Genomic DNA, 27,585 nt, shown 5'->3' on the forward strand with positions numbered 1-27,585 from the left:
CAGACCGTCAGCCATGGCTGGACCTCTCGTGCCCTAGTGGAAGTGGTAGAGACAGTGTTTTCCTCAGCCCGTGTCCTCAGCCCTTTCATTCCTGTGTTGCAGGTACTTCTTCCAGCAGCTGGCCTGTTACAGTTACAGGATGTGAAGAAGACTTGCTGTGAATTCTTGGAATCCCAGCTTCACCCTGTCAACTGCCTAGGAATCCGGGCTTTCGCCGACATGCATGCGTGCACAGACCTCCTGACAAAGGCCAACACCTATGCAGGCGAGTGGGGTGGGGTAGACCTCAGCTGAACTCAGACCCGGAGGGATCTCAGCTCTTCATTTCCAGTGTCATGCTGCTGGGGTCTCTGCAGAGTCACATCATGTTCTGAAACTGGGCTTTATAAAAATATATTTTAAAATCTTAACACTGGTAGCACTATGTAATTGAGGACATGGTGGGCAGAAAGATCACAGGTTTGTAGCCAGCCTCAGCAACTTAGCAAGGCCCTCTGCAATTTAAGGAGACCCTGTTTCAAAATAAAAAATAAAAATAGAGCTGGGGGTGTGACTCAGAGATAGAATGCCCCTGGGTTCAATCCCCAGAGGCAGTAGACACACACACACACACACACACACACACACACACACACACACACCATAAAATTCTGAACTTAACTGCATCTATAAATTGGTATTGGTAATAAGTAACAGAATAGCTAGTTTATGTAAGTATTGACTTTCTATGTATTTTTCTTTGAAATTGTCAAACGAATAAGCTTATGAAAAGGTGTGTGTGTAAAATTAAGGTATTTTGTTTTTGTGGGGTTTTTAATACCTTTTTTTTATACCCATGAGAACAATTTTATGCCTTAAAATCTTCAAAGCAGTAAAGTCTAGAAGTGTTTGGGTAGAATAGAAAGTAGGTCCCAAGTATAAGCCAGCCTCTGCCTTAAACCCTGGCTGCCTCAACCCCCCGGCATGTGTGCCTGGCGGAGCCGAGCATGTGGCCTGGCCGCTGTTCAGGCCTCTCAGATGCCCTTGTCTCTGTAGCCTGGGAGGAGAGATTGCTGTTAGATTTTTGGGTGTACCTAAAGCTTACAAATTAACCTAAACTTATTTATTTTTTACTTTATAAAAAGGGGAGCTTTTGGTACATAGTTCTGAGTAAAGGTGTGTGTGTGTGTGTGTGTGTGTGTGTGTGTGTGTGTGTGTGTGTTTGTAGTGTGTGTATGTGTGTACAGAGCATTGGAGAGAGTGTTCCTAGAATCTCTATTGCATTTACCAAACAGTGGTTCCGAATGGTTAGTTGAAAAAATGGTCCTGTAGTTTTTCAGTAAACCACAATAGGTTGAATATAGATGTCTTCATAGGTTTCTTTAGCCTGATGGCTTAACTGCCTTCTGTAACATTGTTCAGTGGAGAAAGGTAATCTGAGCTCTAGGAAGTTGGATGAACTTTTAAATACAGCCCATCTGTAAGTTGAAGAATACCTATACCATGAAATTATATTTGTGACAACTTTTTTTGCATGGGGTGAGGCATTATAAGAAAAACCAGAGACATTTGAATTCATTGATGTGTTTCAGTGCAACTAATTCTGTTTTTAGCTAAATTGAAAATATTCCTTCTAAATCCAATCTCCATTAACTGCTAGACATAATAATCTGATGTTAGTGACTTATATTAGGAAACCCAAAGGAGCTTATATACTTCGGGGGTAGTTGTTCATGCACGCAGCAATCACTACATTAACATTATTATCTTTCTTGGACTACCAGTTGTCTCTAGGGTGCTTGATAAGTGTTACTGACTGTATTTATTTCTTTTTGGAGGTGTGGTAATAGGGATTGAATTCAGGGGTGTTCTACCTCCTACCTCCAGCCCTATTTTGTTTATTTTTATTTTGAAAGCAGGGTTTCACTAGGTTGTGGAGAGCCTAAATTGCTGAGTTTGGCTGTAAACCTGCAATCCTCTTGTCTCATCCTCTCAAGTACTGAGATTATAAGTGTGTGCCACCACACGCGGAAGTTAATGGCTCTTAATGGGGATGGGGTGCCCGGAGAGAGAACATATAAAGTAAGATTACTGCAAAAGATGTTCAAACATAATTCTTAAGATTTACTAGAATTTTTTATTATGCTTATATCAGAATCAACTCACTTGCTAGATTCTCAGGAGATAATTAGATTTAATTATTTTCTTATCTTTTAAAAAATCTTAAATTTATTGTAGCATATTACAGAATAAGAAATTTCCCCCATTTAGAACGGGTGTGTGGGTGTGGGAGGGTGCACACACACAGACAGACAGACAGACATCAAACCCAGGAGTCTTTCCCTCCAAAGCTACAAAGCAGGGTCTAGCGAGGTTGAGGAGACTCTCGCTGTTTGCTGAGGCTATCCTCAAACCTGAGATCCACACGTCCTAGCCTCCCAAGTACTTGGAATTATAAGCATGCTCCACCGTGCCTGGCTTGCTGATTTTTAAGTTAGGTCATTTGTTTCTCGTTTGTGTGTGTGGTACTGGAGATTGAGCCCAGGGACACTCTGCCTCTGAGCTACACCCCTGGCTTTTTTTATTTTTTTGTTTGAAATGGGGTCTCACTAAGTTGCTCGGTTTGTCAGGCCAGTCTTGAACCTGCAATCCTCCTATCTCAGCCTCCCAAGTACTGGGATTTCCGGTGTGCACCATACCTAGCTATTGGTTTCTTATTGTTGAGTTCTAAGAATTCTTAGTATATTTTGGATAACAGTCCTTTGTCAGGTATGTGTTTTGTAAAAGATTCTTTCCCCGTCCTGTGCTTTTTTATTTGAATATCTTTTTTTCGACAAAACACTTTTAATTTTATTGAAGTCCAACTTAATTTTTTTTCTTTCATGAATCATGCTTTCACGGTTGTATTTGATAAATCATAACCAGGCAGTCCCAGGTTCTGTTAGGTTTTCTTAGCTAGAGGGTCTTATAGTTGGTGTTTAACAGGCAGGTCCCTGTCTAGACTTCTTGCTCTGCATGTGGCTGGCCAGTTGCTTTCCCGGTCTTTGTTAAAAAGATGCCCTTCCCCTGTGGCATTGTCTTTGCGTCTTGCTCAGATGTCAGTTTGTGTGGGGCGATTTCTGGGTTCTCTCTTCTATTCATCTGTCATTTTCATTATATCTTATTTTTATCTCATTTTCATATCTTACAATGTATTGCCCTGCTTAACCAAGAATTTATGAACTTCAGAATAAATTGTCTGTTGGATTTTTGTGAATCTAGTCATTTCTAATTACCCTAAAGCTGCTTATTATTTTTAAAATCATTTTGTGATGAACCTTTTATAAATGAATAATTATTCATGAGTCTTTTTTAAATGCAGATTTTAGTTTTTCAGATGTTCTGAAGCAGAAGCCAACTAATCCTTTTTATGGTATTTTTATGGTATTTATATTCATTTCACATTTGAAATGAATCTTTTATTTCACGTTAGGAATATCTTTTTAAAGAAAACTAGAGCTGGGTATGGGGGGCACATGCTTATAATCCCAGTACTTGGGAAGCAGAGACAGAAGGAGCATCGGTTCACAGCGAGCCTCAGCAGTTTAGTGAGGCTCAGATTCAAAACAAAAAGAATAAAATATGGCTAAGGGGTGCAGCTTGGAGGGCTCCTGGATCTCTCTCTCTCTCTCCCTCCCTCCCTCCCTCTCCTCCTCCTCCTCCTCCTCCTCCTCCTCCTCCTCCTCCTCCTCCTCCTCCTCCTTCTTCTTCTTCTTCTTCTTCTTCTTCTTCTTCTTCTTTTCTCTCTCTCTCTCTCTCTCTCTCTCTCTCTCTCTCTCTCTCTCTCTCACACACACACACACACACACACACACACACGAGACCCAGAAGATAACCTAGGTTTTCTAGCAAGTGTTTATTTTAGAAATTAGGGACCATAATATTTCTACTAAGGGCTAAAGAGCTGAATCCTTAATTTCCACCCGAAACAGTTCTGTGATCAAAAGGTTTAACAAATTGAAATGCCGATACTGTTATCACTATGACAGGAATCCGTACGGTTTAACTCCCGAAGGCACCATGTAAAACAGATGTGCTGCAGGGTAGTGAGCGTTCACTAGGGCGGCCTCCTGGGTCTGCAGCCAAGTGTAGGGCAAGCGAATCACCGACGGCCTCCCCGCCGGTCTCTGGGGTGGTTGAGGTTAGTTCTTGCCTAGAGGAAGTACAGTTGGTTTACTCATTCTTTGGTTAGATTCAGTTAAGAAACATTTCTTTTTAAGCAGTTCGAAACTGTGATAACGGGCTATGGGTATTAATGACTTTTCTTCTAAATTCCCAAACAGAGCAGCATTTTGCAGATGTTGTAGTTAGTGAAGAATTTCTCAACCTTGGCATCGAACAAGTGTGCAGCTTAATCTCAAGCGACAAACTTACCATTTCCTCAGAGGAGAAGGTGAGTATATTTTTCTTTGCACAGTGTATGGTGACCCAAGTATGTTTCTTTATTTCAGTTTGTTTCATAAAGTTGTGATCTTAGGTGGAGAGTGAAAGCCAGTGATTGATCTAGAAGTTAAGAATTACTCAACTGGCTGATGTTGCTTGTCTTTGTAAATTCAGTTCTGGGGCGGTTCCCCAAAGTGTTGGGCATGAGGCTTTTGTACTTTACCTACACAGCAAGAGCTCGCACACATTGAACTATCTGAAACGTGTCTTTGGAGACATGGGTTTCTTCCTACAACTAGATACCTCTAGGAATGCTGATCTAAATGCCAGTGTCCTTCCCTGGAGCAGCCCACCATCTTGTGAGTTGAAAGACATTTCCCAAGGTGGCAAGGTTTTGCTCTTCTAGACGGAACATCCATGCTAGTCTTCTTTTAAGTTGGTTTCCTGTGACTTTCACCTCACCTCTGCCAGTGCACGCCTGCATTTCCCCCTCCTCTCCTCTTTCCTTCGCCTCCTCCCCCTTTCCTCTCTCCTCCCTCTTCCCACACTCCTCTGCATCTGAACCAAGATGAACCCTGAGCTGCCATTTCTGGCTGGAGCGCTCCCTCTGTCTCCATTACGGCTGCGTTTATCGTCTCGCTGCACCTTTCATATAGTTGGAGAGAGATGCTTCTCTCAGCGGGCAGGTGTTTTGTGTTTATTTGTTTTGTTATTGAAGTGGTTTTTGTAGCACCTGGGAATTAGGGGAACAAAAGCTCCTGAATACACTGTGCTTAGAGAAAATGAAACTTCAGTTTCTCTTTTGTGTACTTTGTACTTAAAATTGTATAAACCCTTGATAACTGTTTCTCAGGACAGACATTCCACCTTGGGATAGAAAGGCACATTTACTCTATTTTTTATTTTTATTTTCTTTGGTACTGGGGATGGAACCCAGGGGCATTCTACTTCTGAGATACACCCCCCTGCTATTTTTTATTCTTTATTTTGAAACAGGGTCTCACTGAGTTGTAAAGGGCTTCACAATTAGCTGAGGCTGTCCATGAACCAAGATCCTCCTGTCTCAGCCTCCCAAATGCTGGGATTTACTCTAGTATGAAATTTTGTTTGAGATGCATAATCTTAGCACTTTAGAAATAAAGAGGAGAAATGGGCGTGTTGGTGCACGCTCGTAATCCCATTTGGTAGGCTAGGACAGGAGGATTTTGGTTCTCGGACAGCCTCAGTTACTTTATGAGGCCCTTTGCAACTCAGTGAGACCCTGTTTCAAAATAAAGAAAAAATAGGGCTGGGGGGGTAGATTGAAGGTAGAATGCCCCTGGGTTCCATCCCCAGTACTGTAAAAAATAAATAGATGAATAAAATAAATAGGTCTGAGGATATAGCTCAGAGGTAGTATCCCTGGGTTCAATCTCCAATTTTTTTTTCTCAGCTACATTAAAGAAAATTAATGTTTGGTTGTGACAAAGAGCCTCTCCAGGGTCCTAAGCAAGAGGAGAGTGCTGTGATAAGCCCTGCGTTAGAGGCATTTCATAAGGGCTATTCTGGTTTTCTGTTGCTACATAACAAGACACCTAGAATGCAGTGGCAAAGCCTTATGGCTTCGTTACACCTGCAGCTCTCTGCAGGATTCACGTAGGGCCCAATGGGGACAGCTTGTTTCTGCCGCACAGTGTCTGAGGCTTTGGTGACCCACATGGCTGGAGATACCTGTCTTGGTGCCCCTGAGCCACGGATCAGGGGCTTTAGCTTTTCTGCACTTCAGTGGTCCAAGGTGGCTCCTCCATTGTCTTTGGCTCCTGGGCTGAGGGTTGGTTTCCTTCTCGGTCTTTCTGCATACCATTTTCTCTCCCCTCCCTTTGTTCTCTGTACCTTTCCTGGGTTTCTTTTAGCAGGGTGGTTTCAAGTGTTCCGACTTCTCACATGACATGTGGCTGGCCCAAAGGAACATTGAGGGAGGCCAGGGTTGGAGCTAAAGCCTCCCAGGAGCCGGCTTCAGAGGCCACACGGTTTTGTTCTTTTGCCCTCTGTTGGTTACACAGGCCGGCTTAGAGTGTGGGCCTCGGGAGGCGTGCCCACTTCGGGAACTCGCTTTCATGGTTGAGGCGAGAGCCAGACAGGAGGAGGTCGACGCCATACCAGTGAGCCGGACAGGAAGAGCAGGGTGGAGAGAAGACCGAACGGAGAACTCATAGAGCCGACAGAGTGCAGACTAGATTTTGTCCATTATCTCTAGCACCTGACACATAGAAGTGCTTAATAAGTACTTGTTGACAGAACAAATTAAAGAAGGCTGTTAATTATAACGTGCATTATTTTTAGTTTCTTGCTCAATTACTGCATCAAGATAACCTATTTTTACTTCTACTTAGTCCATTTGCATATTGCCATACATTTTTTTTTTTTTGCAACCTTTTAAAGGTTATCAGGTGATACATTCATTTGTCAGCCTGGGAGAAAATTATGTAGAAAAACAAGGTCTTCATATTCATTTCTTAGCTTTCTCACAGGAATATGTTGTGAGTAGTAGCGCTCCTTTATTCAGATTGTAAAAATTCAAAATAGTACGTTTAAATATATTCTATTGTGACAGAGCAGAGTTAACTTATTCTGGAGTCTCAAAACATAAATGTATGGTTCCACATTTGTCTATAAACCTAAACAAAAATTTAAAAACGAGTCACCTCTAAGAGTATGTGGCTTTTGTTTCAGAGCATCACTTTTCTTTATTATTTGGGGGGCTTTATTCCAAAGGGACTTTGAGATGTAGCGTCTGTGCTGCTGAAGCGAGTACAGAAGGGACTTGAGATTTAAGTCTGTGTAAATAGAATTAAATTCAACTTGGAAAAGTTATCAACAGTGACATAGATCATGTATGATGATGGCTACCGTTCAAGTTCATGAAGCCTAGATAATGTGCTTGGTAAAATGCGTCGTAAATACCAAGCAGAAAGTACTTACTGAAGTGCTTACTCAGTTCCGTATATTAAGAAAGAGAGAGAGAGAGAGAGAGAGAGAGAGAGAGAGAGAGAGAGAGAGAGAGAGAGAGCGCGCGAAAGAAAACAATGGGGTGAAAGGTTTTGTAAGTCCGTTTGCAGTCAGGATCTTGAGCCCTGGATTGAACTGAAGCTGTCTCAGCAAGGGCTGTCTCTGAAGTGCAGCCTCGTCACGGTTGGTCCTGGTGCTGTGGTGCACAACTCCTCATCGTCTTTGCTTTGCGCCGTCTTTTCTGCAAGGTGTTTGAGGCAGTCATAGCCTGGGTGAACCATGACCAGGATGTGAGGCAAGAGTTCATGGCTCGGCTGATGGAGCACGTCCGGCTGCCGCTGCTTCCTCGGGAGTACTTAGTTCAGGTAAGCCTCATGCGGAGCATACGCCCGACCGTGCGTCGCTCGCTCGCTCGCAGGCGAGAAGACTCAGAAGGCAGCATGGGGTGCGGCGGGCGGCATTGGGCATCTGCGGGCTCAGGCAGCTTCTTTCTCTAGTCCCCATTCTTTTTATTTCTTTTCTTTTTTTTTTGAGGGGGATGCTGGGAATTGAACTCAGGCATTCTGCCTCTGAGCTGCTCTCCCCCAGCCCTAATTTCTCTTATTTATTTATTTATTTATTTATTTATTATTTTTTTGGTACTGGGAACTGAATCCAGGGGCATTCTGCCTCCACGCTACACCCCCAACCCTATGTTTTATTCTTTTTTTGGGGGGGTCATAGTGGGGGTGGAACCCAAGGGGCTTTTCTACCTCCGGGTTATACTCCCAGATCTATTTTATACTTTATTTGGAAACAGGGTCTCACTAAGTAGCTGAGGCTGGCTTCGAACCTGCGCAATCCTCCCGTCTCAGCCTCAAGCTCTGGGATTACAAGCTTACGCCACCACGCCCAGCTCTTATTCTTTGTTTTGAAACAGGCTCTCACTAAGTAGCTGGGGCTGGCAGTGAATCTGCGATCCTCATGTCTCAGCCTCCCAAGAACTGGGATTACAAGCGTGCACCACTACACCTGGCTTATTTTTATTTTGACACAAGATCTTGCTAAGTTGCTGAGGCTGGCCTCAAACCTGCGATCCCCCTGCCTTGCCTCCCCCATATATGGGATCATTCCCCATTTTTAAAAATTTGCTTCTGTTCCTATTTCTGATTTTGGTAAGCAAGAGCCTTCGGGATAGTTTCCATGGTTGTTGAAGTAGATATGAGTGAATGTGCCGTGCTCTGTGCTACTGAATTATGTCTTTTCTCTCTTCTTTTTTTGATACTCTTCTGATTTTCCAGTAGGCATGGAATTCAGGATTTGACCCCCCATGCTATTTAGTTCTACCTCATAATTCCACAGTAACATGTACTGGTTTTATTTCTAAGCTGAAGAAAAAACAGGTTATTTAAAGTAACTAGGGATAAATTATTATTAGTCCCTGAACAAGTTCAGATTTGCTTTTTTATTAGTGTCTTTCTATGAACAGTTCAGTATTGTTTTTGTAATTGAAATCATTTAAATAAATATTTCTTTATTGAAAGATTAGGTCTGAGCCCAGCATGGTGGCACATGCCTATATAATCCCAGGATTTGAGACAGGAAGATTGCAGGTTCTAGGACAGCCTCAGCAACCTAGTGAGAATTTCAATAACCTAACAAGATCCTATTTTAAAACAAACCAAAAATAAAAAAAGGGCTGGAGGTATAACTCAGTGGTATGGTGCCCTTGGATTTAATCCCGAGTAATGCTCACACATATGCATGCACACGCATGCATGCACACGCATGCACGTACACACACACACACACACACACACACACACACACACACACACAGAGATTAGGCCTGAGTCTTTTAAGATTTCTAGAAACTCTGTTGTTTAAATTGGTCTTTGTAGCCAGGCATGGTGGCACACGCTTGTAATCCCAGCGCTTGGGAGGCTGAGACAGGAGGATCGCACAGGTTCGAAGCCAGTCTCAGCTACTTGGTGAGGCTCTCAGCAACTTAGTGAGACCCTGTTTCCAAATAAAGTATAAAATAGGGCTGGGAGTGTAGCCCAGAAGTTGAAAAGCCCCTGGGTTCCACCCCCAGTACCACCAAAATCAATCAATAAATAGGTCTGTGATATAATTGGCCCTCTTGTATTAAAGAAATGAGCAATAGCAGCAACAACAACAACAACAACAACAAACCCTGTCTTGCATTGGAGTTCAAGCATAGCCAGGACAGGATCGATTTGTGATGTAGGTACATTGTTTTTAAAATATTTTGAATCTCTTTTATTCAGAAAATTGATTTGTGCTGTGTTTGAAAAAAGTTATCATTGACTTTTGCATTTTACCCATCCCATTTGAAGAAGTCATTATCCAGTTCTGGTTTCTTGGGTTTTTGTTTTGTTTTCCCATTTGACCTGATGTTGAAAGATAAGGGACACGTGAATAGACTGTCACCCAGGTAGTTCATGGTCTTCCATGGCTGAAATGGACGTCTGTAGTTTTTGTTGCATTTTTTTCCTTTGTTACTTACCTATGTTTCTCTCTGCAGGCCAGATACTGGATCTGAAGGGAAGACTGATCTAGAGGACCATTCCTGTTTTTTTCTGTCTTCTTTACTTCTGTTTCTCTGGCAGTTTTATCGTGACGAGCTGTCCACTCATGGTGCTTATCCGCTTGCTTCTTACAGAGGGTTGAAGAGGAAGCCTTGGTCAAGAATAGCAGCGCTTGCAAAGATTACCTCATCGAAGCTATGAAGTACCACCTGCTGCCCACAGAGCAGCGGATCCTGATGAAGAGCGTCCGGACCCGCTTACGGACGCCCATGAACCTTCCCAAAGTAGGACCTATTGTTCATCCTTGTTACCGCTTCATCTGAAACCCCGTAATGACCTGTTCATATTTCTGATCATCTGAATTTTCATGCTTTGCTGTTTTAGTCTTCCTCCAAGATACAGTGTGCCTAAGAATGTAGTAGAGAGCGTATGATTTAGTCTGTTGTTTTGATGTGTTAAGGATGGGATTTGTTTGGTTCATTTAATCCTTATAACTTTCATGATGTCATGCTTCTGAATCGGAAACTTGTTCTCGTCCCTTCTGAGTTTTACTAGTTCTAATTACAGTAGAAAGTACTCGCTGTGCCGTCTCACTGGACTGTACTTTCTACTTCTGAGGGCAGTCAGAATAGGCAGAAATACTGCTCTGTAAGAGGAGCGATATATATAACTCAAACCTGGTAACTTCATAGAATCGAAGAATGATGAAACAGCGCACTCGGTTCTTCGCCTTGTTCTCTGTTGTGTACTGTTCGATGGTTCCCCACACTGTGTGTGGCCATTCCAACTTAGATGTCTGTATATCTTCCCGTATCTCCAGTGTACATATTTTCCTGTGTAAAGTTGATACTCTGCCTTCATCTTTTTAGTTGTGGCCATTTGTGTTTTGCTGATTTGATTTTCCTTACAGAGTGGCCCCTCGTTTCTGTGTTCGTAATTTTCTGCTGGGTTTGCATCGTTGAAACACTAGAAGAGCAGCGCTTTAAGCACTGGTTCGTGTGTGGTGCAATCACAGTGATCCACAGCACAACACTTTATTTATATACTTACGCCGAACTCTTCTTGGGGAGTGCTGCATTGAGAAAGAAGGATTAGCCTTTTATCCATTTTTTTCTATCATCTTTAGTTTTCTTCATCCCATTGAACTGTGTCTTTAAATTCTTTTCATTTCAAAGTTTTATATACTGTTTTTCCAAGTTTGGTTTCTGGGGTCCGCATTTTGAATGGCTTCATGTCTGAATAGGTGTCGGTTGCTGTTTTGTCCATCAGCTTTCAATTTAGAGCAAACTGCAGATCTTGGTCATCAGTAAATACTGTAATTTAAAATGAACCTCGGCACTTTCCCCGGTGATACGTCATTAGAAATACCCACCGCTGACATAGTCCGTTTGTAGAAAGTTTCAGTCCATATGATACGTTCATTATCTAAGCCAAAGACGAGTAGTTGGCATACAATAACATTTGATGAGACTGAGAATCAAATGGATTCATTTTTTTTTTTTTGGCAGTACTAGGGATTGAACACAGGGGCATTCTACCTCCCTAGTCCTATTTTTTATTCTTTATTTTGAAACGGAGTCTCACTAAGTTGTGGAGGACCTCACTATATAGCTGTGGCTGGCTACGAACCCATGATCCTCCTCTCTCAGGCTCCCAAGTCTTGGGATTACAAGTGTGAATCGTCACACCTGGCTCCCAGTGGATTCAAACTTGTTAATCAATTAAGTAACTTTATATTCTTCTCTGTGTTACTAATCATTTTATTGGCCTGTAGAAGTTTGAATATTTTTTTTCAAAATATTCTGATTTTTCCCCCCTGATTATTACCATTTAGCAAAAGGTATTTACAAGCTGGGTATGGCGGCACATGCCTGCAATTTTTGTACTTAGGAGGCTGAGACAGAAGAATTGCAGGTTTGAGGACAGCCTCAGCAACTTAGTGAGACTCTGTTTAAAAAAACATGGCTGGAGCCGGGCGTTGTGACCCACGCTTGTAATCCCCGCGCTTGGGAGGCTGAGACAGGAGGATCACACAGGTTCAAAGCCAACCTCAGCTACTTAGTGAGGTGCTCAGCAACTTAGTGAGACCCTGTTTCCAAATAAAATAGAAAAAGGTCTGGGAGTATAGCCTGGAGGTAGAAAGCCTCTGGGTTCCACCCCCAGTACCACCAAAAAATTAAAAAAAAAAAAAGACAACAAAAAACAACAACAACAAAAGAAAACATGGCTGGGGGTGTAGGTGTCGCTCAGAGGTAGAAGGCCTCTGGGTTCAATCTCTAGTACCAAAAAGAGAAAGAAAAAAGTATTTACACGGCATTCACTTCTGACTTGTTTTGAAAATTGGTATTTGCCTTTTTTAAATTTTCTGATCTCTCCTCAGTTCTCCACGATTTTTCAAAAGTCATTGTAAGTGGTTCAGTAAGTACACTAGCTAGTTCCCCGCACACGGTCTGCATGTCGTCTGGGTCTGCGGTTCTGTGAGTGTTTACATTTCCAAACGCCCCTTGACCCGCCTTCTACTCAGTGGCCATCTTTAGAAGTCTTCATCTCTTCATGTTTGTCCCTATTATTTGGTGTCAGTTTTTGTTCTTAAAAAAATCAAAATATATAAAAAACATTAAGAGTCTTGGTCAGTTACTATTTCTTTCATGTTAGTCTTTCTAACTTCCTTCCAGCTTATCTATAATAATTTTAAAATATTTCATATAAATGAAAAAAATAAATTTCTAAGTCTCTTCTTAGCCTGGCTATTCCCTCTCCCGACACATTTAGCTCTGCCGGCCTTAGCTTACACGTCAGAGGCCTTTGAGCGAAGATGAATTCATTTCTCGTTTCTGGGATGAACATGTCATTTTTGCCTTCTGAAGAGTTCTTGCTAAAAAGCTCTCAAGTATTTCATTTTCTCCCTAGTAGAGTTGTGGCCATCTATTAAATTTACATTGTTTCTGGGCTCCACTGATAAGGCCTGCCCTTCTGACCGTGTTGGACTATTGGATTTCTCCATCCTTTAGCTTTTTCTGGTGGCGAGTGGACAGTCCCTGGAGGTTCCCTTTCTTTTCCAGCTTTGTCTGAGTGTCTCAGGAGGGGACACGGCAGGGAGCAGTGAGGAGCACTGTTGTTTTATTTAACTCTGCCTGTTCTATTTGCACGGTTCTCCTTTCTCAAAGTTTATTTGTCTACACGTTTGTTTGTTTTTTTGTTTTGTTTTGTTTTGCACTACTGGGGATGGAACCAGGGCCATTCTACCTCCGAGCTACACCCTTAGCCCTATTTCTTATTCTTTATTTTGAAACAGGGTCTCAACTGAGTTGCAAAGGGCCTCCCTAAGTAGCTGAGGCTGGCCATGAATCACGATCCTCCAGTCTCAGCCTCCCGAATGCTGGGATTACAAATGCGCCACCACGCCTGGCGCTACATGTATTTTGAAGAGGTGCTTGTGTTGAGAGCTTTTCCATAGTACTGTTTGTCATTTTAGGTGGTTATATTCAGGATTCTAAGCAAGTAGATAAGAATGAAACAAAGATTCATTTTTATGTGTATGTATTTCATAGTAATAATGCATTTTGTCATAGGTCCAATGGTAGTAGTGCTGGGGAAATTGTTGTAAGGTCCTGATAATATTGCTCTCTCAACGGTGACTTATTCCTTTTCATTTTATGAATTCATACCAATTGCATGTATGAGTCTTTTATCTTTCAAACATTGGTTTTAGATTATTAATAAACAGTATAAGGATTATGTAAGGCATACTTGGATTTGGACCTTGTAATGAAAAACTATATAGTTTTACTACTGTACTTTGTGAGCTTTTCTTCCCCTTGTAACCTGTGTACTTCTTACAAGTATTCTCTTATTTCTAGGTAAATTTTTACCCAGTCTGTCTATTGAAATTTCCACTGAAAAATTATACACCTCTATTTTTCAGGAGACAGCTTAAACTTAAATATAAAAATATTTAGCAGGTGAAGAAAAAAGAACAAAGTTCAACTGAACTTTTAAAATGATCACTTGATTTCGCTTAACTCTCCACCTTTTTTCCTCCTCAAATGTTACATTAACTTCTTCCTACATATAAATTTCCCCTGCTTTTATGATCCTTTATGCCACAACCTGTGTGGTATTTCTCAGGTGAGGTTAGGTGTCTTTGACACATAGTGGGGTAATCCTGTAAGTTGGTAGCCGCACTAGTCTTGAGCGCTGTTCCTTCTTCTGGCCTGCTCATGTGTCCTCCTGTCGTACGTTTTCCCTTCTCTGATTCCTGGAGTTCCAAATCTTCCTTTTGCCTTTCTTGAGTAAGTAAAGGATAGATGGCACTGCTATTTTCTGTAGCAACGCATTTTCCTTTCCTTTCTTTTTTTTTTTTTTTTGGTGGTACTGAGAATTAAACCCAGGAGAATTCTACCTCTGAGCTATACCCCTAGCCCTATTTTTTATTTTTTATTTGGAAATAGGGACTGGCTAGGTTGATGAGAGTCACACTATTTGCTGAGATTGCCCTCGAACCTGCAGAATCCTCCTGTCTCAGCCTGCCAAGCACTAGGATTATACGCCAAGCGTGCGCCACCACGCCTAGCTTCATCCTCACTTTTGAGGTACAGAAATGAACTATTGCAAGGAAATCATGAGACTCAGAATTTGAGACTCAAAAAATCTACAAGTCAGTATTGGTTTGTAGGATTTCTAAAAAGTATATCCTCTGAGGTTTTTAAAAATTGATCTTTATCAAATACAGTGTTCAAAATTCTTTCAATACTGTGTAACTATCAGGCAGTTTTGTGCATAGATCCCTAAATATATTTAAAGGTTGCTCTTGATGTACATTCTAATTCTGTGGTTTAACAACTTTGTCTTCTCCCTCTTTTTTTTCCCCTCTTTTGGTGGTAGAAGGAGGGAGGATGTCATGGAATTCCACTGTTAATTCTTCCTCCTATTTATTTGAATTCAGTACTGGAAGAATGACAGACTTGAAATACATTGTACGATTGGTCGATGTTCAGTCTTATTTGAAGACTCCTAAGATTCTTTCTGCTTTCCAGTTACTAAATAACGAACAGAGGCTTCTTTTCAGAAACTTGGGGTTTGCTGTGATTCAGGCATCATATTTTCTATGTATCCATCTTTCACTGGCTGGCAATACATGTAGGCCATTGCTGAAGGTTACGGACCACCCCTTGTGTGTATGACTTATTCCATTGCTCTGCTTGTTTTTTTAAACATCATTTTTCCTATCACCATCTCACCTTTTCCCCAAATCCTTGCCATTCTTTACAGTGTTCATACACGGCATCATTAACTGTGATGCTGTCCTGATTGACAGCTGTATCTTCCAGAAAGTGCCCGTGTGTCCTCAATAAAACACCTCCTCAGTTTCTAAATTCCATCCATCTCTAAAGGCCCAAACTCTCCCTCCTCCAGGAAGCTTTCACTCAATTATGGCAGCTGTCCATTTCCTGGTCAATAGTAACATTGTCTATATTAATCATACAGGTTTTTGGTCGTATATACTTGTGTAGTGTTCTTGAGTTATGTCATGGGTCCTGTTTCCTTAGTGAGATCTTGGTGGGTAAAGACCATGTCTTTTATCTCTTTTGCATAACACCCAGCACAGTTCGGGACAGGTACAGATGGTAGGTACTCTGTAAGTAGTTGTTGGATTGAATTGAAGACATATGTAGACCTTGTTGTTCTCAGAGGAGACTGTTGTGCATTTGTTCATTATGATTTCTAGCGTTGCCATCATTTGTCCTAGTCGTTGTTTTATTTGTGGGGCATCGAGGAAGGACTCTTCGCTTTAGGCCCAGGAACCTGTGCTCTCTTGTTAACTCCAATCATTGATTTTTTTTTTGTGTCCCCTTTCCATCTCTCATTTTTAATGTCTCATTGTCCTTTTCATCTCTCTTTTAATGTCCCATCGTCCTTTTCATCTCACTTGCCCCTGGCACATATTTCATTTTTCTCTGCCCTCTTAGATTGTGGAAATCTAATCCCTGGTCATTGTAAAACCAAGATCTGGTTTACAGCAAGCCCTCTACCATACTGCACCTTGCCAGTGCTGACTGCCTGCTGGTTTCTGTTTTGTTTTGTTTTGTTTTTTTGCTTAAATACTGCTTTTGCTTGAAGGATCAGAAATGTATTCTGGTTTCTGAAATCCTTACTTTTGACTAAATGTGCTAGATAATAGACCCGTAGTTCTAACATGTGTGCCCCTCGTTGATGTTTCTTACACGTTGGTTAGTCGGTCATTTCCCTCAGCTCACCCTGCCATCTTCACCCTAACACTCCCCACGCCAGTGTCTTTGTAGGACATTTTAAGTCTCTTTGTAGATGGTAGTCATTTGTTCAAGAGCTTCCATTTCTGTCCTTCCAGTTGATGGTGGTGGTTGGGGGCCAAGCACCGAAGGCCATCCGAAGTGTGGAGTGCTACGACTTCAAGGAAGAGCGATGGCACCAGGTGGCAGAGTTGCCATCCAGGAGATGCAGGGCAGGTGAGCAGGCTGCATCGTGGCCAGTCCTCTACTGCTGGGCCTCCCTGCGGAAGCTTCCCCCTAAGAGCTCCCTGGATTCATTGGAAGGCAGACTACTAGAAAAGCTTTGGTTCAAGTAGCTCTGTGGTTGAACATCAGCTTGGGGGCTGACACAGCTCGCCTCAGACTTTGAGAGGGAGAGCTGCTCTTCTTTATCTGTGTGTTTCTTTTGGATTCTCCAGGATAAGAAAATCTGGCAGTTTGCTGGATATTTTCCTGGGTACCTTCACTGAAATGTTGAGAGGGGAATTTATTTGCTTGAGCCCCTCAGTTCTAGAGATATTTGACTCATCTGTAAGCCACAGTTGCGTTCATACACATTTCTTTTATAAACATTTGTTGAAATACATCTTCTTTCGTCACAACTACGATTGGAAGAAGCAGTTGCAAATACTGAGAATCATTCCTGGAGCGTATAGCTGGATTCATAATTCTTATTTCCCTTCAGCGAAAAGAGTTCTAGATATAAGGGAACACTTCTGTGTTGGCAGCACTTCAGTAGTACATCGTGTAGATGATTACATGTTGGCGTATCTGGAGTAACTTCATTCTTTATGAGTTTTCTGGAGGGTGCATACAGTGGTAGAGTGCTTATCTAGCATGTGTAAGGCCCTGGGTTTGACGCCCAGCACTACAAAATGAACAAAGAAAGAAACAAACTAATCCACATGAGTTGGCTAAAATTTTATTTGGGTCAAAGTGTAGTATAATTATACTAAGTTTTATTTTTGTTTTACAGTGCTGTGGATCTACCACTAAGCTACACATACTTAGCCTACTAATTTTTAGCTGAATACTAAAACTGTTTTTAATCTTCTGTTACTATAAATAGTGCTACAATAAATTCCTTATATATACATCATTGTGCCCTTGTGGTTATATATTCTTACAAGTGAATAGATTTTTTTAAGGACTTCTAGGATTTTTTAAGGTCCTCCTAGGAGTAACATGTCCTGACATCCGTAGACTTAGTGGAAAGCAGCCTTCAATAATGATAGTAGCTGGGTCACGTATTTATCATCAAGTGCTGCAATTTTTTTTTTTTTTTTTTTTTGCAGGGATGGTCTATATGGCTGGGCTTGTTTTTGCTGTTGGTGGCTTTAACGGCTCATTAAGAGTTCGCACTGTAGATTCCTACGACCCTGTGAAGGACCAGTGGACCAGCGTCGCTAACATGCGAGACCGGAGGAGCACTCTGGGAGCCGCCGTGTTGAATGGCTTGTTGTATGCGGTGGGAGGCTTTGATGGGAGTACAGGTAATTTCCCTCTCATCTTTTCTACATTACTGTTGCAATTAACAAAGGAAGCACGTTGATGGAATAAATTATGGCAAAATTAGGGCATGTTTGATCAGGTTTTTTAAAAATATTTTTAAAGTACATCAAGAATTTCTTTACTGGGCATGGTGGTTCATGCTTGTAATCCCTGCATTTGGGAGACAGAGATAGGAGGATCGTGGTTCGAGGCCAGCCTCAGCTACCTAGTGAGGCCCTTTGCAACTCAGTGAAACCCTGTTTCAAAATAAAGAATAAAAAATAGGACTGGGGGTGCAGCTCTGAGGTAGAATGCCCCTGGGTTCCATCTTCAATACTGCAAAACAAAAGATAACAAAACATGGCTGGGACCACGCTTGGTGGTGCATGCCTGTAATCCCAGTACTTGGGAGCCTGAGGCAGGAGGATTCGGGTTCTCAGCCAGCCTCAGCTATTTAGTGAGGCCCTCAAAAAAAAAAAAAAGTACCACAAAAAATTTTTTTTTCTTTAAATGATGTAAGAGTGCTGAGAACATAAATTTTCTTTCTAACGCATCAGTATCAGTGGTCCTGCCAAGTTGTAAACGAGAGTGGCTCAGATAGGCGCTCCTTGTAAAGAAGGTTTTCCCCCTTCTCATGGAATTAGCATGTTTAAACTCTACCATTCTCTTTTAATTTTAGCCAAATGTAAAATGCCTGAAGTATTTTTCCCTCGTAATACCTACATAAAAGAACAACTAGAATTCTTTTAGAGGAGGAAATGAAGAGCATTGTGCTTTATTACAGGTTTATCCTCTGTGGAAGCGTATAACATAAAGTCTAATGAGTGGTTTCACGTCGCTCCGATGAACACAAGGAGGAGCAGCGTGGGCGTGGGCGTCGTGGGAGGTAGGTGCCCCGCTTCCAGGTGAACGTCTGCGGGTACCTGTGGTTTCTGGGTTCCAGGCGTCATTCTCCAGCAATCTAACTACTTATCTTATACGGGGCAAGCAAATTATCATTTACAAAAGAAAAGTAGTAATTACTGTACAGTTTTAATTATCCTCTTTTAAAAATTAGCTTGGCTATATGAATTAACCCAGGTGAAGCCCTTTCTCTCCCTCCCTGTCCTCCCCCTCCTGTCTTTCTAACCTTGCGTGTGTGCACGTGTGTGAGCAAGCGCTTATGTGTGACCTATATAAGACTGTCAACTGCTCTTAATACAGTTGTTTGAAAAACAAGTCAGGTGGCCGGGCGTGGTGGCGCACGCTCGTAATCCCAGTATGTGGGAGGCTGAGACAGGAGGATCGTACAGGTTTGAAGCCAGCCTTCACTACTTAGTGAGGCTCTCAGCAACTTAGTGAGACCCTGTTTCCAAATTAAAAAAAAAAAAAAAGGTTGGGAGTAGAGCCCAGAATTCCATCCCCAGTACTACCAAAAAAAAAAAAAAAAAAAAAGTAAATAAACTTTGATATTAAATGTTAAAGAAAAAGAAAAACAAGTCAGGTTGCACATATGCAAAACTGTATATCTGGAGAAAGGCTGCTTTACATTAAAAGATGGATCACTACTTTGTTCCCTGACAGATTTAAGAAGGGCTAGAAATTATTATTTGTTGGTGTGACCTTCTTTTTGTTTGTTTGTTTAAATAATGGCTGGGACAAATTTATGGGTTCCTGTTCCTTCACTATGGGTATAATTCTCAGCACTTAAAAAAATAACAAAACAAGCCAGGCGTGATGGCGCACGCTTGTAATCCAACAAGCAGTAAGACTCTCATCAACCTAGTGAGACCATTAAAAAAAAAAAATAGGACTAGGGGTGTAGCTCGGAGGTAGAGTCAATCCTAGTACAAATAAGTAAGTAAGTAACAAGACAGTTTTATGGAGAGATCATTCACATACTATATAATTTGCCCGTTTAACACACATACTTCCACGCGCATGTCTCATAGCAGTTCATTTGAGAATATTTTTCTTACCTAAGAACATCACCCACTTGCCTTAGCTGCTATCCTCTTGCCCTCGGCCCTCGGCGTCACAAGGTGCCTCCTGTTGCTGCGTGGTGTTGCTCTTGTGGGCATTTCACATAGTGACACCACACGGTGTGTGGCGGTGTGACGGCCTTCTCTCACCGGAATGTTTCAGTGTTAATCCACGCCGTAGCATTTATTACTACTTCATGTTTTTTTATTGTCAAGTGATATTTCATTGCATTCTGGTATTAACTCTTAATTTAACTTTCACCCCCTAATTTACCAAGATAACTTTGATACTTAATTCTTGTTTCCAGAATTCACTTTTAACTACTGTTAGCTAGATATAAAGAATACTTTCTGCCGGGTGGGGTGGTGCACGCTTGTAATCCCCGTGCTTGGGAGGCGGAGACAGAAGGATCGCGTTGGTTCAAAGCCAAAACGATCTCACTGGCTTAAGAGACCCTGTTTCCAAATAAAAATATAAAATAGGTCTGGAAGTGTAGCACAGAGGTAGAAGGGCTTCCAGGAACCCCATACCACCAAAAAAAAAAAAAAAGGATACTTTCTGTTTTATCAGTCAGGTACTTAACATTATCATATAGACCTTGCAGATCTTCATAATATCATTTGATCACTCCACCTATCACCATGAGGCAAGGCCTTCTGTATTTCATAAAAATCATTAACACTTCAGCCAGGCATGGTGGCACACACCTGTAATCCCAACATTTTTGAGGCGGAGACAGAAGGATAACAGATATGAGGCCAGCCTCAGCAATTTCATGAGATGCTGTTTCAAAATAAAAAAGGGCCAGAGGTATAGTTTGGAAGTAGAATGCCCTCAGGTTCAGTCCCCAGCACCCCCCCCCCCCGCAAATAAAAATCAGTAACACTTTAAGGGGAAGCTCTGCTGCCATGGAAGAAACGATATTAATATTTGACAACGTGGAGACATAGCTTTTTAATAACTTGGCTGTGTTTGTGATTCCATGTCTAGGTCTGCTTTATGCTGTGGGGGGTTATGATGGAGCGTCACGGCAGTGTCTTAGCACAGTAGAATGCTATAATTCTACGTCAAACGAGTGGAATTATATAGCAGAAATGAGCACCAGACGGAGTGGAGCAGGTGAGTTTGAACCCCATCCTGCTATTGACGCACGAAATGCTGGAAAATAATTAAGGAGGTAAAACGATTTGTTGACATCGCTGTATGTTAACTGAAAATACAGGCTGACTTCAGCGGCACTCCGAAATGTCTTTTAAATTGTGTAAGTAGTGGTAGGTACCACTTCTGTGTGTTTTTACAAAGTAGAATTTAATTTTTTTAATTTTTAATTTTTTTATTTGCGGTACTAGGGATGAAACCCAGGGGCATTCTACCTCCGAGCTATACTCCCCAGTCCTATTTTTTATTTCTCATTTTGAAATAGGCTCTCTCTGAGTTGTGGAGGGCCTAAGTAGCTGAGGCTGTCCGTGAACCACGATCCTCCTGTCTCAGCCTCCTGAATGCTGGGATTACAAGCATGCTCCACCATGCCCAGCTTTATTTATTTATTTATTTATTTATTTATTTATTTATTTATTTATTTATTTATTTATTTATTTTGTGGTACTGCGGATGGAACCCAGGGGCCTTCTACCTCTGAGCTATATCCCCAGCCCCATTTTTTATTCTTTATTTTTGAAATGGGCTCTCACTGAGTAGTGAAGTGCCTCACTGAGTAGCTGAGGCTGTCCACAAACTGTGATCCTCCTGTCTCAGCCTCCCGAATGCTGGGATTACAAGCATTCGCCACCACACCCTGCTAGAATTTAATTTCTGAATGCTTTATTAAAAGGTTTCTTCGTCAGGTGTAATGGCAACACCTGTAATCCCAGCTACTCCGGAAGCTGAGGCAGGAGGATCACAAGTTCTTGGCCAGCCTGGGCATCTTGGCAAGACCCTGTTTCAAAATAAAAATAAAAAGTTCTGGGGATGTAGCTCAGTGATAGGGTGTTTCTTTAGCATAGGTGAGACCCTAGGTTCAATCTCCAGTACTGAGGGGGGTAAAAAGCTTTTTTGTTTCATTTATATGTTTACCATTCCTCTTAGTTTTTGCCCTTCACATTTATTTGGAACTTGCTTAATAATTAAGTTTTTACACATCCATTGTTTTAGAAATTGTGTGTGTTAGCCCAGTACAGTGACACAAGCTTCTAACCCCAGTACTTGGGGGTTAGAGCCAGGAGGATCACAGTTTTGAGGCCAGCCTCAGCAACTTCGTGGGACCTTTTTTCAAAATAAGAAATAACAGCCAGGTGTGATGGCGCATGCTTGTAATTCTAGGACCTGGGAGGCTGAGACAGAATGATTGCAGGTTTGCAGCCAGTCCCAGCTACTTAGTGAGGTCTAGTTTAGTGAGACTCTTTTTCAAAATGAAGAATAAAAAATAGGGCTGTAGCTCAGAGGTAGAATGTCCCTGGGTTTAATCCTCAGTTCTGCAAATAAATAAATAATAAAATAAAAGGGCTTCAGGTTTAGTTCAGAGGTCGAATGTCCCTGGGTTCAATCTCCAGTAACCCCTCCCAACAAAAAAAGTATGTTTTCATATACCAAGTTACTTCTATTGTGAAAATTGTTTTCAAGACGGTCATATTAAAAGATATTTTTCCCTTGTTTCACCCACATACTATTTTATTCTGATTGACATGACTCTTCTTCTAGATTGATAGTTGTTCCTGGGAACCTTATTGATTCAGTTCTATTTTTGTCCATTTCTTAAATTGTATGCTTTAGTCCTGACTTACTTTTTTTGAGTTATAATTTTAAACATTTTACATTTGAATAAACCCTAATATGTTATACATTTCTTATCCTTTCTGCTCTACTCCATATTTCTTTGCTATATTTTGCTTGGTTGTGTTTTCTAGGTGTCGGTGTGTTAAACAACTTATTATATGCTGTAGGAGGTCACGATGGCCCTTTAGTACGAAAAAGCGTTGAAGTCTATGATCCCGCCTCAAACACATGGAGACAGGTTGCAGATATGAACATGTGCAGAAGAAACGCAGGTATCTAACTAGCTTAAGATTCTAAAATGTATATTGAATTTTTAAAAGAAGTTTTACTAGCCTCCCTGTGTATTTCCATTGTTTGTTTTAGACCTAAGGCCCCTGACAGACTCTGAACTCTTTGAAGGCCGAAACTTACATAATAATCCTATAAAGTGAATGTATAACATAGTGTCTGGAATACAGCTTGCTATTGTGGTACTTCAGTTAACTTATGTCTACTAGCAGATGCTTTTTGGTGATCAACATGGAGGCTAATAAGGGTAGAGCGGTTTTTATTTAATGCTTAAGTTCCTTCACTCTTAATACCAACATTTTTGAGTCTCTACCATGTATCACCTATGAACGATTCCTGTTATAATGTAACTCAAAATTTTCTTCCATTTATTACTTTATAGTAGAGAAAATATTTATGCCAGGTTAAAATGATAGTAGATTATTTGAATCTCTAAGAGAAAGCTAATGAGAGAACCCTATTTTACTGTAGTTCAGGATCCCCAGAAAAATGCTAAAAACAAGGGCAACAACATGTCACTCAGCTTTCTGTCACCGTGATAAAATACCTGAGAAAATCTGCCAGGCGTGGTGGTGCACGCTTGTAATCCCTGCTTGGGAGGCGGAGACAGGAGGATGGCCCAGGATCGTAGTCAGCCTCGCTGGCTTAAGAGACCCTGTTTCCAAAGAAAAATATAAAAAATAGGTGTCTGGGAGTATAGCCCGGAGGTAGAATGGTTCCCAGGAACCCCAGTACCACCAAAAAAAAAAAAAAAAAAAACCACACACACACACACACACACACACACACACACACACACACACACACAAAAACCTGAGAAAATCAACTTAAATGGGGAAAAGATCGATTTTGGCTTAGAGTTTCAGAAATTTCGGTCCATGACCAGCTGCTCCATTGTTTCTGGGCCACATGGTGGATGAGCGTGGCAGAGCAAAGTTGCTCGGCTCGTGGCAGCAGGAGGAGAGAGGGAAAGATGCCAGGGACGAGCATTCTCTTCCGGCGCATGGCCCCAGTGTCGTGGTCTCTCCACCTAGGCTCTTCCTCCTAGTTTCCACCCCCCTCCTCCCCTATAAGGCCATCAGCTAGGAGCCCAAGGATGGGTTCATCCATTTATGAGGTCAGAGCCATCGTGAGCCAGTTCCTTCTCGAGAGCTCCTCCTCTCAGCCTTGCATCACCGGGAAACAAGCCTTCAATACCTGACTCCTTGGGAGACATTTCAGATCCAAGCCATCACATGGAAAATCACTCAAAGAACAGGATTAGAGAACTAACTGGAGCCATGTTTCCTACTGACAGGGACATGTTTTGAGATTTTTTTTTAATTCTTTTTTTTTTTTTTTTTTTGGAACCAGGGATCGAACCTAGAGTGCCACACCTGCAAAGCAAGCGCTTTGCCACTGAGCTACATCCCGGCCCCCCCTTTTCTTAAAATTCTGCAAACATTAGAGAGTATATTCCTACACATTCCTAAAATGTTACAGGTCAGTGACTGCACTGGTCCTCTCGATGCAATACAGAGACACAGTATATATGAGCCGTATGAGGCTGCTGCTGGTGAAATAAAGCATACTGTTTTACAGTAGAGTTTTCTTTTATAAATAGAAGGAATATGAGCCAGGCGTGGTGGCGCACGCTTGTAATCCCAGCGCTTGGGAGGCGCAGACAGGAGGATCGTGCAGGTTCGAAGCCAGCCTCAACTGGTTTAAGAGACCCTGTTTCCAAATAAAATATAAAATGGGTCTGGGAGTGTAGCCCGGAGGTAGAAGGTCCCTGGGTTCCATTCCCAGTACCACCACCAAAAAATAAATAAATAAATAAATAAATAAATAAATAAATGGAATAGACTCTTAAGATAACCATAAAAAGTATAGTATAGAAAATATTTAACAGCAACATAGTTGCATAGTAGCTAATAGCATATACTGCACCTAATTATATTGCTATATTTGTATGCAATTGGTAGTGGTGTAAGCTTATTTACACTAGTATTGCCACCAACACATGAATGATGACTTGAACTACAGTGTTAGGATGGCTGTAGCTAACCAGGCATTGTGGCACATGCCTGTGATCTGAATACTTGGAAGGCTGAGATAGGAGGACCACGGGTTCAAGGATAGTCTCAGCAAGTAGTGAGACTCATCAACCTAGTGAGACCCTGTTTCAAAATAATTAAAAATAGAATGCTGCAGCTGACTGACCCCACCCTCACTAGGTGATAAGAATTACTTAGTCTTGTTTTAATCTTACCAGGCCACTGCCATATGTGAAATGTGTGTGACCAAAATAGTTACATAGCACATGACCATACTTGAAGACCCGTGGAGGGAAATACGATGGAGAAGACATCCAGGACAGCTAGATGGCTGTCTGGGACATTTTAGTCTTTTTCCAAATGCTGTTATCTTCATGCCATTTCCTACAGTGTGAGTTCTTGATGCTTCTCAAATCCACCTTATACCACTGGGTTATGTTGCACCCCCCCCCCCAAGTGTCCTTTGTAGTTTTTTTTAATTTTTTGGTGGTACTGGGGGTGGAACCCACAGGCTTTCTACCTCCGGGCTATACTCCCAGACCTATTTTCTATTTTATTTGGAAACAGGGTCTCACTAAGTTGCTGAGAGCCTCACTAAGTAGCTGAGGCTGGCTTCGAACCTGTGCGATCCTCCTGTCTCAGCCTCCCAAGCGTGGGGATTCCTTTGTAATTTTTAAAATGAGATTACTAAGGGAGACTTACTACTGAGTACTCAGACTTTGAGTACTGAGACTTTGAGTACTGAGACTTTGAGTACTCAAAGTACACGAGACTTTGAGTACTGTCAACAACAGCAGGATTTATGATTAACTCTCTGACCTTGCACTTTCCCCAGTCAGTCATTCCTGGTGAGGGGCTAAAAGCTTGTCTGCAAGAGATCACCTAGGAGCAAAGCAGAGCAAGTCTAGGCCCCGAGCAGAGCAAGCGCTTGACGCCCGTGCAGAGCGGACTAGAGTCTGACCTCCTGGGCCGGGAAACGTAAATTGGAACGTTTATTTTTGGTTTCCTAATGACTGCAATCATTTGCATTTTCTGTATACATGGTTATTGTTTTCAACTTAAAATTAGCTTATCTAATTTAGTCAGAGAAATTAGAAGATAATTTGTATCTAGAGAGCTGTTATTAACCTGCTTTTGAAAAAATTTTGTTGATAAGTGGTTTGAGGGAAAAACTTGTCATAGGAAGTTGTTTCATACTTTGGGCAAGAGTAGATCAAACTTTAGTTAGTAATAAGGAAGAGAGAAAAATAGGAAAACTTGGTGTTTGTTTTTCTTTCATCAATCAAATAAATTTATTTTCTGTTGCAAATGATGGGATTTGATTATCCTGTAATTTATAATATACAGTATAATCAGACTGAGGATGTATTTTTCAATTTTTTTCATATAGGCTTGTAAGAGAATATTTTATACCGTAAACCTCATTCTCTAGTACTGATAATCTGAAATGAACTAATGAAGTGTCTCTTAATTTTCTAGGATAAGGACTTCATTATTCATCTACCTAAATTAGGACGAAAGGGCTACCCTGGGAAGGAGTGGTGGTCATGTTTTTAATTTTAAAGGGGAACACGTTGAGACCATCGTACAATTTTGAGTTAGCAAGCAACTTACCAGTCAGAGTTCAAAAGTTTACCTAAGCATGGTAAATTTTAATGTAATAAATGGAAGAAAATTTTGAGTTCAATTGTAAATAGCCAAGCTGGGCATGGTGGCACACGCTTGTAATCCCAGCATTTGGGAGGCTGAGACCAGAGGAGGATTGTGGTTCAAAGACAGCCTCAGCTACTTAGTGAGGCCCTCTGCAACTCAGTGAGACCCTGTTTCAAAATAAAGAATTTTTTAAAAAATAGGGATGGGGGTGTCGCTCGGAGGTAGAATACCCCTGGGTTCCATCCTCAGTACTGTTAAAAAAAATACACACACAGACACACACACACAGCCTAACAGTACATAGTACTCTTGTATTAGGTTATCAATACACGTTTGATGGTGATGAAGTAAACCAAATCGCCTGGAACCATCAAGCAGCTGGGGAAAGTGCATCCTTTGACGCCGTGACTTGGCTCCCACCTGCCTAGCAGGAAGCTGTGTGGTGCACGAAAGCAGTAGCAGAGCTGCTGTCTTTGGAGCACAGAGCCAGTGCGCTCGGGTCAGTGTAGAGACTGCTGTGAGATTCCTCCCCTTGAGGAATGTCCTTTCATCTGGGAGCTCCTCCTGGGTGCAGTGGGGAAGCTCTTCCTCATCTCATACAGAGCTGTGTCGAGATCTCGGCTGTCTTTTCAGTGCCGTCTATTAGTGAGCTGCAGTGGAGACCTGCATAAAATACAGCAGCTCTGAGGAGCCAGCGGGGCAGCAGGATGTGGCTCTTGGTTTCCAGTATTTGAACCACCTTTAAGCGCTGTGAGTTTCTTTGGTCACAGTGGCACATGCCTGGAATCCTGGGCACTCTGTAGGCTGTGGCAGAAAGAAAGCAAGTTGTAGGCCAACCTGGGCAACTTAGCGAGACCTTGTCTCAAAATAAAATAAGGGCTGGGATGTAGCTGAGTGGTGGAGTGCTAGCCTGGCCCGTGCAGGGCGTGGGTCAGTCCCCGGCACCAGAGGGGATTGCTTCTTGTGGAGAGTCCAGAATGACACAATTGCATTTAAGTAAAATGGAGATGGTACTGGGATTCCTGGAAACCATTCTACCTCAGGGCTACACTCCCAGACCCATTTTATATTTTTTTTATTTGAAAACAGGGTCTCTTAAGCCAGCGTGGCTGGCTTCGAACCTGCGCGATCCTCCTGTCTCTGCCTCCCAAGCGCAGGGATTAGAAGCGTGCGCCA

At 41.8% G+C, this 27,585-nt stretch overlaps 1 protein-coding gene across 2 annotated transcripts in view; it reads left to right on the top strand.

Annotated features, from left to right (window-relative positions):
- The window catches only part of KLHL2 (kelch like family member 2), a gene marked incomplete at both ends in the record, with an annotated part of 97,693 nt that overhangs the window by 66,129 nt on the left and 3,979 nt on the right, over positions 1 to 27,585 (top strand). For both annotated transcript variants that reach the window (XM_080709747.1, XM_080709748.1), the window contains 9 exons: positions 103 to 274; positions 4,302 to 4,411; positions 7,638 to 7,754; positions 10,055 to 10,204; positions 16,288 to 16,405; positions 17,503 to 17,700; positions 18,483 to 18,584; positions 20,651 to 20,779; positions 22,564 to 22,704. In XM_080709747.1, coding sequence (XP_080565873.1) covers positions 103 to 274; positions 4,302 to 4,411; positions 7,638 to 7,754; positions 10,055 to 10,204; positions 16,288 to 16,405; positions 17,503 to 17,700; positions 18,483 to 18,584; positions 20,651 to 20,779; positions 22,564 to 22,704 — 1,237 coding nt within the window. The remainder of the gene's footprint in view (positions 1 to 102; positions 275 to 4,301; positions 4,412 to 7,637; positions 7,755 to 10,054; positions 10,205 to 16,287; positions 16,406 to 17,502; positions 17,701 to 18,482; positions 18,585 to 20,650; positions 20,780 to 22,563; positions 22,705 to 27,585) is intronic.

The sequence above is a fragment of the Muscardinus avellanarius genome (genome assembly GCF_963383645.1).
Source record: "Muscardinus avellanarius genome assembly, chromosome: 14".
NCBI classification, from domain to species: domain Eukaryota; kingdom Metazoa; phylum Chordata; class Mammalia; order Rodentia; family Gliridae; genus Muscardinus; species Muscardinus avellanarius.